Source organism: Cydia amplana, chromosome Z, assembly GCF_948474715.1.
Source record: "Cydia amplana chromosome Z, ilCydAmpl1.1, whole genome shotgun sequence".
In the NCBI taxonomy this organism is placed as follows: domain Eukaryota; kingdom Metazoa; phylum Arthropoda; class Insecta; order Lepidoptera; family Tortricidae; genus Cydia; species Cydia amplana.
In genome coordinates, this window is record NC_086096.1 from 716,092 (window position 1) to 731,757 (window position 15,666).

Below are 15,666 nucleotides of genomic sequence, written 5' to 3' on the forward strand. Positions count from 1 at the left end.
GCTAACCGTACAATTTTAATCCTTGCTCCTAATATAAAACACTAGCGACCCGCCCCGGCTTCGCACGGGTTAACAAATTATACATAAACCTTCCTCTTGAATCACTATTAAAAACCGCATCAACATCCGTTGCATAGTTTTTAAGATCTAGGCATACATTGGGACAGACAGACAGCGGGAAGCGACTTTGTTTTATACTAAAGTCTATTTTTTAATTCGGTAGACTAAAATGACATTTCTTAGTATGAAATGACATTTTATGTTTATACTATGAACCTTGGAGGATACAACTAAACGGAGTAGCCATTAACGGGCTTTCCCCTCTGTCGAAAATAGGCGGCCAACGGTCATACACAATGTATGGACTGACGTTTATCTGACATGGCTATTTTTACGTTACGCATACATTTGACGTTCCCCTCCCCCGCAAAAATCGGCAGACTGTTTTCTACAGAAAATGACAGACATGGCGTCTCCGTTTGATTATATCCTCCAAGGCGGGAAGCGACTTTGTTTTATACTATGTAGTGGTACTTGTTTCCCAGCGTCTCGCACTCGCACTCGTGGAAGATCCTGAAGCCGAACATGTTCGAGATCATCAAGGACGTGCTGTTCCCGCTCATGTCCTACTCCGAGGCCGACGAGGAGCTGTGGAACACCGACCCACACGAGTACATACGAATCAAATTCGGTGAGTTGACCATCCATTCGATACTTCCCCACATAGACTAGGAATCCTCTAGACGGAGTTATTTCATGAAACCGACGCTGCCAAAAATACGGGGGTGCGGGGGAACGGGGTGAGCGAATCCCGTGCCGTGATTGGTCCGTTCAAAGACACGGACCAATCACGGCACGGGATTGACTCGAAGATGGAGTAACGCTACCGTATGTGTGGCAGAGGGGGTAGCGCGACTAAGCTATGTCTAGAGGTTGGATTGTCTGTGGTTCCCCACAATGCTGGACAACTTCTCGGCGAGTTTAGAAAATATTGACACAGGCTTCAGTTACAATTTATGATTAGTTACTACTCACAATCCGACTAAACAAGAATCCGGCAGATCGGGAACTTATCGACTTTATTGACCGACAAAATAGTGGGTAGTGATAGTGACCTAGTGACCCTGCCTGTGAAGCCGGGGTCTTGGGTTCGAATCTCGGTAAGGGCATTTATTTGTGTGATGAACACAGATATTTGTTCCTGAGTCTTGGGTGTTTTCTATGTATTTGTATATTATATATATCGTTGTCTGACTGAGTACCCACAACACAAGCCTTCTTGAGCTTACTGTGGGACCTAGTCAATCTGTGTAAGATTGTTCTGTAATATTTATTTATATCTAAGTGCTTTAAAATGATATACTGACCATTTCAATATAATTGTTGTAGACATATTCGAAGACTTCGTGTCGCCCATAATCGCCGCCCAAACCCTCCTCATATCCTGCTGCAAAAAGCGGAAAGAGATGCTCGAACGCACCATGCAGCTCTGCATGCAGGTCCTGACCAGCCAGAACGGAGAGTACAGCCCCCGGCAGCGGGATGGGGCGCTCCACATGGTCGGGACGCTCAGCGACTTACTCATCAAAAAGAAATTCTACAAGGAAGAAATAGACTCTCTTCTCAGCCAATATGTGTTCCCTGAATACAGCAATCCTCTCGGTTACATGAGAGCCCGGGCCTGCTGGGTCCTCCACTGCTTCGCCACCGTTCGCTTTAAGAGCGAACCACTACTAGTCGAAGCCGTCCGCTTAACCATCAACGCTTTACTCAACGACACCGACTTACCTGTCAAAGTAGAAGCTGCCATCGCATTACAAACTCTACTCGGATCACAAGAGAAAGTCCACAAGTTACTGGAGCCTCAAGTGAAAGCGATCACCACAGAACTTCTAAAGGTTATCCGAGAAACTGAGAATGATAACATAGCCAGCGTCTTACAGAAGATTGTACCGCTGTATACTGAGCAACTGATGCCCATGGCTTACGAGATCACTGAGCACCTGGCGACAACGTTCCGGAAAGTCATAGGTAAGTTAACGGTACTCAATCACATCAGACACAAACACTACACATTTACACATTAACACACCATGATTTCCTGTTGTCACTTGTAACTGTAATCGAGTGATGGTCGATACTCCATTTGTCAGTTCATTCTTATTTGGGGCACCTGTCACGTAAAAGTAGGCAGCTATGTATGTAATTTAATCTTTCTTTCAACAAACGTTTTATTGTTATAGAGACAGACTCCGGAACGGATGAGAAGGCCATCACAGCTATGGGGCTGCTGAACACGATGGAGACGGTGCTGAACGTAATGGAGGACAACCCGGAGATCATGGCGCAGCTGGAGAAAACTGTGCTCACTGTTGTGGGGCACATCTTGCAGAATAATATTATCGGTGAGTTTTAAAAATACTCTTTTCAATCTATCGTTTTCCCGGCCTGCGCTAGGGTTCGCTTTCCTGCTAAGACTGAGCTTTCCACTTTGCCCGGACTTCGGCATCCTCAAACATCTGCTATCAGAGAAGTCCAGCCAGCGCTTCTTAGGCCTACTTAGGGTCTAGGGCCTTGGGCAGAGAGGTCGAGGCATCTAAATGAGTTTTAAAAATTCGTGAAGTTGTACTCTTCCGTTAGTGAATCGGAGCCAAGCTATGTGTGATAGCTACCATGGTAAATAGGACTTTGCCATGACTCCTAGGGTCATCTCAGCAATCTAAACGCAAGAGTTACCACAACTGATTTGTACGTAATGTAACAACTGCCGTTTGACCTTCCAATCCAGAGCCCTAGACTGTTTTGTGGTTATTCCGATTTTGTTACAATGTTTTTTCTTCACCAATATGCAGCTGGTACTATTTAATCCACTATTACCTCAATATCGAGGTTGCAGTACGACATATAACTTATGATTATAACAAAAATCTTCCTTCCAGAATACTACGAAGAGGCGATGACCCTCCTCTGCAACCTCACAGCGAAGCAGATCTCGGAAGACATGTGGAAGGTCCTGGAGCTGTTGTACCAGGTGTTTGAGAAGGACAGCTTCGACTACTTCACCGACATGATGCCCGTGCTGCACAACTACATCACCGTCGACACCAACGCCTTCGTCTCCAATGAGAACCATATACTGGCCATGTTCAATATGGCTAAAGCGGTGAGTTGATATTATGGATTTAGAATGCCGTGAAACTAAGTATAGCCCAAAATCTCCAACTATAGTCCAAAACTATGACACAATTTTGAGGAGTAATAATTTCTTAAATAAGAGAAAAATCTCAGGAAAAAAACGAAATTAACACGTGGTTTTTCATTTGTTTCTTATGCCTATGTATGCTCTGCCTTTGCGTATCAGTTTGTGGTAACTGCAATGCGAATGTTTAATATTAAGTAGTTGAAATGGCATCTTCTAATAGTTTGAATATAACCTGCATGTCATTTAAAACATCATATTAGTTTCATTAAATAATACTGAAGACTAACAATAAAAAAAAAATACTTTAATTGACTAAGACCCACAGTAAGCTCAAGAAAGCTTGTGTTTTCGGTACTCAGACAACGAAATATGTAATATACAAATACTTAAATATAAAGAAAACAGAAACACCCGTGACTCAGGAACCTATCTGTGCTCATCACACAAATAAATGCCCTTACCGGGATTTGAACCCAGGACCATAGGCCGGGTCACTACCGACTTCTACCATCCGTGCTGGCCGTGGTCGTATATAACTGTGTGATGCTCATGTCATGTGTATGTAAGTTAAAGTGTATACAGGTAGTTAAATGTACACTACCGCTCATAAGTATTTAGGCATTCGTAAATTTTTGCAATTACAATACAATTGTATGCAAAATCGGCTTTCAGAGTTATACCGCCAAGTCGCAGTCACGTAATAATTCTGTGTGCAGTTGACTTTTTACCCAAAGGGTACAAACGGGATCCTATTAGTCTCCACTGTCCGTCTGTCTGTTCGTTCCATTACTGAAAAGCTGACTGGTACGATTTGGAGTTGAAACCCACGAAGCATTTTGGCTACATTTTGAACATACTGGAAAAAGATGAGGTTCTATACGACTATATTTATTATACTTGTTTTTATTCTTATTAAATTTATCATACATACAGCGTTTAGCATAGCGCCCAGCATGCAATGCGATTATTGTGGTAACTTTATCATCAGGTATCATCTTCCGGGCGTTGTCCCGGCTTTTTGCCACGGCTTATGCGAGCCTGGGATCCGCTTGGCAACTAATACCAAGAATTGGCGCGTAGGCGCTAGTTTTTACGAAAGCGACTGCCATCTGACCTTCCAACCAAGGCGGGAAACTAGTCCTTATTGGGAATAGTCTGGTTTCCTCACGATATTTTCCTTCACCGAAAAGCGATTAGTAAATATCAATATTTATCGCACATTATGTAAGGTCCTAAAAAACATTGGTACAGGTCGGTGTTTGAACCCGCTACCTCTAGATTGAAAGTCGTTAGAAATATTTTGGTACGGAGATGGTTTAGGCCCGGGAAGGGACCCAGGTTAGTTTTTATTAGGTAATTATCAAATTATCATCATCATAGTAATCCATAATAATTTTATGAATGCATAAGTAAGCCTGTCTGTCTGTTATACCTATTCACGCTTAAACTGCTGAACCGATTTAGATGAAATTTGGTATTTTGATAGTTATTTTTTATAACATAATAGGATATTTGGTATATCATCATCATTCCACACAGACAAGAGTCATGGTCAGAAGCTAGTAATATTACAAATGCGAAAGTTACTCTTGTCTGTTTGTGTGTCTGACTGTCTGTTACCTCTTGACGCTTAAACCACTGAACTGATTTAAATGCAACGTGGTATGTTGATAGTTTGAGGCCCAGGGAAGGACATAATACAATTAAAAAAACATCATCATCATCGTTCCACAATTTCCACACAGACGCAGTCGTGGTCAAAAGATAGTAATATTACAAATGCGAAAGTTACTCTTGTCTTCCTGTATGTCTGTTACCTCTTCCCGCTTCAACCACTAAACTGATTTAGATGAAATTAGGCATAGAGATAGTTTGAGGACCAGAGAAGGATATGGGATAGTTTTTATCCCGAAAATTATCCCTCAAAGACATGAAAAGGAGGGTGAAATTTGGAAAATGGCACCTATATTTATTTATTTTTAAACTTTATTGCACGATATAAAATTTTACAAATGGCGGACTTAATGCCTTCAGGCATCTACCAGTCAACCATTGGGTCAAACAGAAACTTGTAGTTAGTGCAGGATTGTAAGCGAGAATGGATATATGAATAAGTTTAACTTAAGTCACAGGCAGACGCTACAACCAGTGTTGGCCGAACGTTAATGCGAATTGAAAATGTTGGCCATTAACCATTATAAATTGAACTTTAAACCGTATCGGACGATTATATTTTACGATTCAATTTATAATGGTTAATGGCCAGCATTTTCAATTTGCATTAACTTTCGGCCAACACTGGCTACAACAATACAAGTTGAAATATTTGCATATTTTTATTATATTCTCTATTGTTGATCTATGCTAACGCGACTTTTAACTGCCTGAATCTGATTATATTACATTGTTCTTTTTTGAAATAATTGTATGCAATACATAATGTAATTAATTACCACCTAATATAGTATCTATTCTCTCATTTTAGAAGCTATTGCCGTCGTATAAGGTTCCTGATTTTACATATTTATAGTCTGAAGCCTTTTGCGATTGCATTTGAGTTGTTGATTTGCTTGGAAACGGACGTAGAGACCAATATGGTGATATTTTAAACCCGACCGTGCTTCAAACATTCACAAAAAAACCTAAATTTAGTTTTTCTCTAACAATCAAGAGGGTATTTGACTTTACATATTTAAAATGTCAGATAGGGACAAACAAGTATCATCGGCATGTTAAATATTGACAGAGGTTATTGTATGACGCCATAAAATAATGTTTCGTATTATACGGTCTATTAGTTTCGACACTCGGCGTCTATTCAAAATTAAATGGCGAACAAAACAGTAAGTTGTACATTTAAAATAGATTGTGAACGAGGCTTAAATTATTCTGGGAAGGTATTAGGTTCTTGTATATTGTGTAAACTCAGTGACAATCTTACTTGTAAAGCCATAATAGGGTGGCACATTTTTAACTGTCTTTGACGTACGCACGTCTTTGTCGCTTAATCGATTTTTTTTATCATTATTTTCCTCGCGTTATCCTTGCATTTTGCTCCGGCTCAGACCCCAGGCCCTCATGGGCCTGGGGTCCGCTTGGCAACTAATCCCAGGAATTGGCGTGGGCACCAGTTTTTTTACGAAAGCGACTGCCATCTGACCTTCCAAACCAGAGGGTAAACTAGGCCTTATTGGGATTAGTCCGGTTTCCTCACGATGTTTGCGACCGAAAAGCGACTGGTAAATATCAAATGATATTTCGTACATAAGTTCCGAAAATTTCATTGGTACGAGCCGGGGTTTGAGCCCGCGACCTCCGGATTGCAAGTCGCACGCTCTTACCGCTAGGCCACCAGCGCTTTAAATGCCCTTACCGGGATTCGAACCCAGGACCGCGGCTTAACAGGCAGGGTCACTGCCCACTAGGCCAGACCAGTCGTCAAAATCATTCGTCTCTCATTTATTTGGACACCACATTTCTTCCTCGTTAACAAAGGAAATCAGTTTAGATGTAAAGGGGTAGATGTCTAGATGGAAATCAGTTTATATGTAAATTAAAACATTGGCTAATACAGAGAGCATTTTACAACATTATAGGAATATTTTAAATATGATAGAGTTAATATTGTATAACAGCTTTTAAGTCACGATATCTATTTTATTTTATTTATTCAATTACAATTATAAGCTTACAGTAGTACCAAAGTGCCTATAATGCTAAAAACAGTATTTAACAATACAATAATGCAACAGTACATCGAACGCATATTAAAATTTTAAATGTATTCATTACATAATGAGCGTATTTTATTAATCAAAGTGTTCTATTAGTTCTAGGTAGTACCTAACTAATTAGTTTAAGACGGAATTTGCATGTAAATATAGGTATTAAGTAGATGTAAGTAAACATTGCACGCCCATGTCGGGTAACTGTTGGGACAATGTTCTTGTATAAAGTGTTTCTATTCTATTCCTTCCCCCCGCAGGTGCTGAACTCTGACTCGGAGGACGAGTCCGAGATCTACGCGGCGAAGCTGCTCGAGGTGATGGTGCTGCAGTGCAACGGCAAGATCGACAACTGCCTGCCGTCGTTCGTGGAGCTGGTGCTCAACCGGCTCACCAGGACCGTCAAGACCTCGGAGCTCAGGACCATGCTGCTACAGGTACACTTCTTGTTAGGGGCTATACAGGGTGGCTATAAGACATACGACGATCTCTTCTTAGGAACCATGTCATCGATTTTAGTAACAGGAAAAACTGCATTCATACATTTAAAAAAAATGTGTACTCAGCTCGGGAATCGAACCCGGACGTTTTGAAAAAAAAAATCTAAAATTATTTCTATTTAGATATCGATTGTGTAGGTCTTAAGCAGTAAATGTTACTATGAAACATGATGTCTGAAATGAATAAAATGCATTGGTTTCATATCCTTTAATTTATTTTAGTATGTTTTCGAAATAGCCACCATTTTTTTCAATACATTTTACATAAAAAAAATTTAAATGTGTGAATGCAGTTTTTCTTGTTACTAAAATCGATGACATGGTTCCTAAGAAGAGATCGTCGTATGTCTTATAGTTTCAGATTTTCTCATACTGACCGATCTGAATGCGCCACCCTGTATAAGGCTCCAAAGCCTATGTATCACTGCGACCATCGCTGATCTATTGTGATCGCCACCTCTCCACTCTCTCCACTCTCGATCCAAACCTGCAACTTCAAACAGCTGCAGGATCTTAATAGGTACACTTGCGCTTCACACTTATATTTGTTATGGCCGTTATGGGCATACGTCGTTATCGCGGCAGAGGGGCTACCGCGAACCACGTACGACGTGTTGCATCTCTGTCGCACTTGTAATTTCGTACGTAAGTGTGACAGGGAGGCAACACGTCGAACGTGGTTCGCGGTAGGCCTTCTGTAACGATTTAACAGTACTGATAGATTGTGACAAACCTGACAAATAAACAATAACAGAAGTGACACTCCTAAACGTTTATATGTACCTATGAGTTCAAAGTGTAGTAGTAGAAAATTTAGATAAAATTTTGGTCATCTATTACGAACAAGTATCTGAATAAAATACTTAATTACTTTAAGAAGGAAATACTGATATCAAAATTAAATACATTGGTGACTTATTGTTCAAGTTGACACGTTGACTAATAGGTAAAGCCTTTTCATAGTTAATTATGAGTTTTATTGACCTTTCCCAACGAAAACTTCATACCAGATATGAAGCCATCTTAAGGGGCCCACTGACTAACAGTCCGCCTGACGGTATCGGCCTGTCAGTTGTTCGGAACTGTCAAATTTTTGGGCCCCTTTAGAGGTTTAGAATGTGTAGGCAGAATATTCCGTTTTTACAAAAGAAACATTCTGTTACTTGTGTTCTTTGGCAGGCTTGTCTTTGCTCCCGCGATAACGATGTATGTTATGGGGCATCTACTCAATCAGAAATACGTAAATTAACACTTCAAGATTCGCGTTTCTAAATAGCAGCCTGCGAGGTGTTAAGACGTTTACCGCTTACGTTACAGAACGCCCTGACGGTGACAGGCAACAGATTTTGTGCTATAAGTGTGCGTTGCATGGCTTGAAATTCCCCAGAATAAGGGCTCATTTGGATGATGCGAGAACTCGCATGCGAGTTTCATTACATTGCGTTATTTGATCGGTCGCCTAATTGTTGTAACCTCAATGGCCCGCAATGTAAATAAAATCGTATACAAATTCGCGCCGTCTAAATGAGCCCTAACACTGCTACTTTGTAGGTATGTAGTGTTGTGTTCCTAATGATGAGTAATGTTTCCAGTGCTCCTAAGGCCAAATCAAAATACTCAAAATATTCTTCATGTTTATCCTGAGCTTAAAACATAAATTCTTCCACAGGTCCTAATAGCGATACTGTACTGCAACCCCGTGCTCTTGTTCACCATACTGGACAAGCTGCAGCAGGCCGTTCCCAACGCGTCCATCACGCAGCACTTCATCAAGCAGTGGATACACGACACGGACTGTTTCATGGGGTAATACTATAGCGATACTGTGCTGCAACCCCGTGCTGCTGTTCACCATACTGGACAAGCTGCAGCAGGCCGTCCCCAACGCGTCCATCACGCAGCACTTCATCAAGCAGTGGATACACGACACGGACTGTTTCATGGGGTAATACTATAGCGATACTGTGCTGCAACCCCGTGCTGCTGTTCACCATACTGGACAAGCTGCAGCAGGCCGTCCCCAACGCGTCCATCACGCAGCACTTCATCAAGCAGTGGATACACGACACGGACTGTTTCATGGGGTAATATTTGCACACATATGTAAGTCGGGTGACAATGCAATATTATGGTACCATCGAGCTTATCTGATGATGGAGACATGAGTTGGCCATAAGAACTGAAGTCTATAATAAAACAACGCAACCTAACTACAACGTCTAAGATTTAGTAGCTACTTAAAAATACCTTCTAATATTTCTTTTTCCCACAGCCTCCACGACAGAAAGCTATGCGTCCTCGGCATCTGCACGCTCCTAGAAATGGGCCCCTGCCGGCCTCCGCTCGAGGCCGTGGTCCCGAACATGCTGCCCTCGTGCCTCGTGCTGTTCGACGGGCTCAAGCGCGCGTACGAGGCGCGCGCCGACGCCGACGAGGACACCGACTCCGAGGACGAGGACGACGACCAGGACGAGGGTGAGCCTAGCCACAGAACAGATACAGTACAGAAATCAATCTACATACAAAGTGCGCTCGAGCAACGCACACATAGACACTGCTCACGGACACGATATCTCGGACCGGTTGGGACCAGTGCGAGCGCGAGTGCCATCCGCTTGAGACACGCGTCTGTCAACTTTTTTGTGCAATAATGGAGAAACAAAAAAAAAGTTATTATAACTGTTCAGTGGACGGTTGTTTAAATTCAACATTAAACGGTGAATTGTCGTTTTTTAAGCTACCAGTGGTTTCAGAGACCTCAGAGAGAAGTAGGTATCTGCTTGTATTTCGATGGTTCGTTTTAACGTTAAACAGAACAGTTAGGCAGGTTATGTTATAGATATGCACCCCGCCCCGGCCACTACTAGATACGAGTGCCACTATCACGATAGTTTTTTGTGCATAAATCATAGTTGACAACCCTAGAGCGACCGCCGAGCGTAGGTATGAAAAGTGAAGTACATACATGTGATTGACTTCTGTACTGTATCTATTTTGTGGCCTAGCTTACTATTATACCCAATGATGTCATAATACTTAGGAAGCGCTGGGGGCCTAGCGGTTAAAGCGGTGCAATCCGGAGGTCACGGGCTCAAACCCCGGCTCGTACCAATGACTTTTTCGGAACTTGTGTACGAAATATCATTTGATATTTACCAGTCGCTTTTCGGTGAAGGAAACATCGTGAGGAAACCGGACTAATTCCCAATAAGGGCCTAGTTTACCCTCTGTGGGTTGGAAGGTCATATATGGCAGTCGCTTTCATAAAAACTAGTGCCCACGCCAATTTCTGGAATTAGTTGCCAAGCGGACCCCGGCCTCCCATGAGCCGTGGAAAAACGCCGCGACAACGCGAGGAAGATGATGAATGATGATACAACTTAGGATAGGTAAACAACTACCTATTCAAGCAAGACTTCTGAGAGGCCGCGTGTGACTCTTCTGAGAGCCCTATGTCCCCGGTGACGGATCACAGGGTCCCATCATCATCATGTTACTGGGGGGTGACAGGCGATAAAAATGGAACCATGCTGCGCCCGCTGCGATCAAGTTTTGCTTACGATAATATCGCGCGACCGGTTAGGCGCAATGAGTTCACTAATGTGGATATATTATTATAGAATTACTATACAATGAATTGTGTTTAAAAAAACCGGCCAAGTGCGAGTCGGACTCGCGCACGGAGGGTTCCGCACTATCAACAAAAAATAGAGCAAAACAAGAAAAAAAAAACAAGCAGAAAAACGGTCACCCATCCAAGTACTGACCCCGCCCGACGTTGCTTAACTTCGGTCAAAAATCACGTTTGTTGTATGGGAGCCCCACTTAAATCTTTATTCTGTTTTTAGTATTTGTTGTTATAGCGGCAACAGAAATACGTCATCTGTGAAAATTTCAACTGTCTAGCTATCACGGTTCGTGAGATACAGCCTGGTGACAGACGGACGGACGGACAGCGGAGTCATAGTAATAGGGTCCCGTTTTTACCCTTTGGGTACGGAACCCTAAAAACGAACCCTAACTACCCTATTATGTTCCAGAGGTCCTCTCGAGCGACGAGGACGACATAGACGACATGAACAACGAGTACCTGGAGAACCTGTCGCGCATGGCCGTCAAGAGCGCCGCGCAGCAGGGCGTCGACATGACCGCCAACGTCGAGGACTACGACACCGATTCTGTGAGTCCACTCACAAGGATCTAGGGTTGCCAGATGGTCGGGATTCGGCGGGATTCTCCCGATTTTTAGCATGTTGTCCCGATTCCCGACAAAGTGAAAATTGTCCCGAAAAACAGCTTCAAAACAATAATTTCAAGTTCCGAACTGTCGTCGAGCGAGCAAGCGACCCGCGTCGAGCCCGACAACGCGCGCGCGGCGCGCGTGGCGTGATTGGGCAGAGCAGCTGATGTAGTGCCAATAATGTAAAATATCGTAGTTTTTAATACAATTAATTTCATTTTAATGTTTTTTTTCCCGACTTAAGGCCCAAAATCCCGAAAAAAATATATTTTTTCCCGATAATAGCGCATTTTGATCTGGCAACCCTACAAGGATCCCTCGATATAGGACATCAAACTTCAAGACCGATTGAGGAATGTCGAGATCCGACGCCGCACCAAGGTGCAAGACGTCGGATACGTTATTACCAAACTTAAATGGAGCGGGACATGTTGCCAGGCAGAGTGATGGCAGGTGGGCCAAAATGTTAACGGAGTGGTGGCCGCTTACAGACGAAAGGAGTGCCTGGCGTCCGTTGGCTCGTTGGGTAGACGTTATGCGGAAGATTGCGGGTCACTTTTGGATGAGATTGGCTCATGACCGGGGCAAGTAGCGTACTCGAAGAGAGGCCTATGCTCAGCAGTGGGCGATAAAAGGCTAATATGATGATTATAGGTCTACCTGCTGATGTGCCCGAGGAAAGTTTCAAAAATTATCAAATTTCGGAAACTTTTTATATATTTGTATTCGAATCGAAATTTTCCATTTTGAAAATAAAAGTTTACTTGGCGCCTGTAAAATTTTTCTGAAATTTCCGAGAACACCCAACTTGGAAGTTTTTCAACGGTTGGTAAAGAAGTTTAGCGGTGATTATAAATATATTATAAAAAATTAAAATAAAATAATATAAATCAGTACAATGCAACCAAGCCTGTAACCAACCTGTAGCTAATAATACTAACTATTGTTACCAACCAACCGCCTCAGATAAATGACAGACCTATAGACGTGTAAAGTATAATAAATCGTGCCCCCAGTTCGTGACAACTGGATTGTCAAACATCTACTAACAATAACTGTTTGGTGAACAGGACGACGAGGATTATGAGCCGGACGAGACCGCCATAGAGTGCTACACGACGCCCCTAGACGACAGGGATTGTCCCGTCGACGAGTATGTCAAGTTCAAGGCGGCGCTCTCAGGTGACTAATACTTGTACATTTACCCTAGCGTAAACCCAGGCCTATGGAATGGAGCTCCGCGTGGTGCAATAAGCCGGTAGGCTGCCACGCGCGCTCACCGATGGAAGCCGCCACGGTCGCTCTAATATTACGACAAAAATTACTACGCCTCGTAAAACGTATTTATATAGAATTTATCTATGAAATGAAATTGTCTGGATTATTAAAAAGACGTGAAAATTATGGCTACTCTAGCCACATGTGTAATAAATACAATAAGTGACAAAAAAAACTTATGAAAATTTAATTTCCGTTTGCAGGCATATCAACGACGGAGCCGGCGTTATACCACGCGCTCACCCAAGTGTTAGACGAAGAGCAACAGAAGCAGCTGAGCGCCGTGCTCGTACTCGCCGACCAGAGGAAGGCGCAGCAGGACAGCAAGCGGATCGAGCAGAGCGGAGGTTAGTACTGCACCACCAGCCACACGAGACCAGAGGGAGTCTAGTGCTGCACCACCAGCCACACGAGACCAGAGGGAGGTTAGTACTGCACCACCAGCCACACGAGACCAGAGGGAGTCTAGTGCTGCACCACCAGCCACACGAGACCAGAGGGAGGTTAGTACTGCACCACCAGCCACACGAGACCAGAGGGAGTCTAGTGCTGCACCACCAGCCACACGAGACCAGAGGGAGGTTAGTACTGCACCACCAGCCACACAAGACCAGAGGGAGTCTAGTGCTGCACCACCAGCCACACGAGACCAGAGGGAGGTTAGTACTGCACCACCAGCCACACGAGACCAGAGGGAGTCTAGTGCTGCACCACCAGCCACACGAGAACAGAGGGAGGTTAGTACTGCACCACCAGCCACACGAGACCAGAGGGAGGTTAGTACTGCACCACCAGCCACACGAGACCAGAGGGAGTCTAGTGCTGCACCACCAGCCACACGAGACCAGAGGGAGGCTAGTGCTGTACCACCAGCCACACGAGACCAGAGGGAGGTTAGTGCTGTACCACCAGCCACACGAGACCAGAGGGAGGTTAGTACTGCACCACCAGCCACACGAGACCAGAGGGAGTCTAGTGCTGCACCACCAGCCACACGAGACCAGAGGGAGGTTAGTACTGCACCACCAGCCACACGAGACCAGAGGGAGTCTAGTGCTGCACCACCAGCCACACGAGACCAGAGGGAGGTTAGTGCTGTACCACCAGCCACACGAGACCAGAGGGAGGCTAGTGCTGTACCACCAGCCACACGAGACCAGAGGGAGGTTAGTGCTGTACCACCAGCCACACGAGACCAGAGGGAGGTTAGTGCTGTACCACCAGCCACACGAGACCAGAGGGAGGCTAGTGCTGTACCACCAGCCACACGAGACCAGAGGGAGGTTAGTGCTGTACCACCAGCCACACGAGACCAGAGGGAGGCTAGTGCTGTACCACCAGCCACACGAGACCAGAGGGAGGTTAGTGCTGTACCACCAGCCACACGAGACCAGAGGGAGGCTAGTGCTCTACCACCAGCCACACGAGACCAGAGGGAGGTTAGTGCTGTACCACCAGCCACACGAGACCAGAGGGAGGTTAGTGCTATACCACTAGCCACACGAGACCAGAGGGAGGTTAGTACTGTACCACCAGCCACACGAGACCAGAGGGAGGCTAGTGCTGTACCACCAGCCACACGAGACCAGAGGGCGGCTAGTGCCGTACCACTAGCCACACGAGACCAGAGGGAGGTTAGTACTGTACCACCAGCCACACGAGACCAGAGGGAGGCTAGTGCTGTACCACCAGCCACACGAGACCAGAGGGCGGCTAGTGCTGTACCACCAGCCACACGAGACCAGAGGGAGGTTAGTGCTGTACCACTAGCCACACGAGACCAGAGGGAGGCTAGTGCTGTACCACCAGCCACACGAGACCAGAGGGCGGCTAGTGCTGTACCACTAGCCACACGAGACCAGAGGGAGGTTAGTGCTGTACCGCCAGCCACACGAGACCAGAGGGAGGTTAGTGCTGTACCACCAGCCACACGAGACCAGAGGGAGATTAGTACTGTACCACCACCAGCCATATGAGACACAGTAAAATGAGCAAACTTAAGGTTGTAATGCACTTTCCCTCCAGGGCCCATTGACTTTTTCCACCCTGTATATACATAGTCCTCCTTAGATTTCTCCACGATCTCATCATCTGATCCTGACGTGACAAGATGACAATGGCGCTATTTTTTAAGGTTATAAAATAGTTGTTTTGGTCTTTTCAGGTTACTCGTTCACAGTTCCCGCCCAAGTCCCAACCAAATTCAAGTTCGGATCGTAATCACGGAACAGTGCTTTACAAACACGAACACAGACAATTATCGTACGTACGTTAAATTATGTTTATTTATTATAACAATCATGTTGCGTATGGAATGGAGCTGTGGAGGCAAGCGTTCAAAACGCATGTTATGTAGTGTTAGCATTTAAAATGGGATGTTTCGATACATAACATAATGTATTTTTATATTTCTGTTACGAAAAACCCCGATTAAGAGTATCGAATGACTTGCGCTTGTATAAAGGAGTACGTTAGGCTTGGTTAAACATAGTTGACAGTTTTCAACTTGGGTATTTTACTATTTGTGTGGAATGTCAGGAATATGACTTAATTTCATCTTTGTTGATAATTGACCGAAGCGTAGCGAAGGTCTACGTTTTGACTCGGGCATTTTGCTTTTGTATGTCCGGATGTTCTCCTCTACTGGTCACAATTCTCAACCGATTCTTGTGAAATTTTGTGACCGGATTCTATGAGTAAATTTTTTTTTTTGTCGATCCC

The 15,666-nt window shown here is 44.2% G+C and overlaps 1 protein-coding gene across 1 annotated transcript in view; it reads left to right on the plus strand.

Annotated features, from left to right (window-relative positions):
- Positions 1-15,407, plus strand: part of LOC134660942 (importin-7) — a 36,753-nt gene extending 21,346 nt beyond the window's left edge. The window contains exons 5-15 of the mRNA XM_063516829.1: positions 546-691; positions 1,390-2,031; positions 2,244-2,405; positions 2,940-3,163; positions 7,188-7,364; positions 9,097-9,233; positions 9,700-9,902; positions 11,468-11,607; positions 12,738-12,849; positions 13,149-13,292; positions 15,110-15,407. Of these exons, the coding sequence (XP_063372899.1) occupies positions 546-691; positions 1,390-2,031; positions 2,244-2,405; positions 2,940-3,163; positions 7,188-7,364; positions 9,097-9,233; positions 9,700-9,902; positions 11,468-11,607; positions 12,738-12,849; positions 13,149-13,292; positions 15,110-15,165 (2,143 nt within the window). The 3' untranslated portion in view covers positions 15,166-15,407. The remainder of the gene's footprint in view (positions 1-545; positions 692-1,389; positions 2,032-2,243; positions 2,406-2,939; positions 3,164-7,187; positions 7,365-9,096; positions 9,234-9,699; positions 9,903-11,467; positions 11,608-12,737; positions 12,850-13,148; positions 13,293-15,109) is intronic.
- The last annotated feature ends 259 nt before the right edge of the window (positions 15,408-15,666 follow it).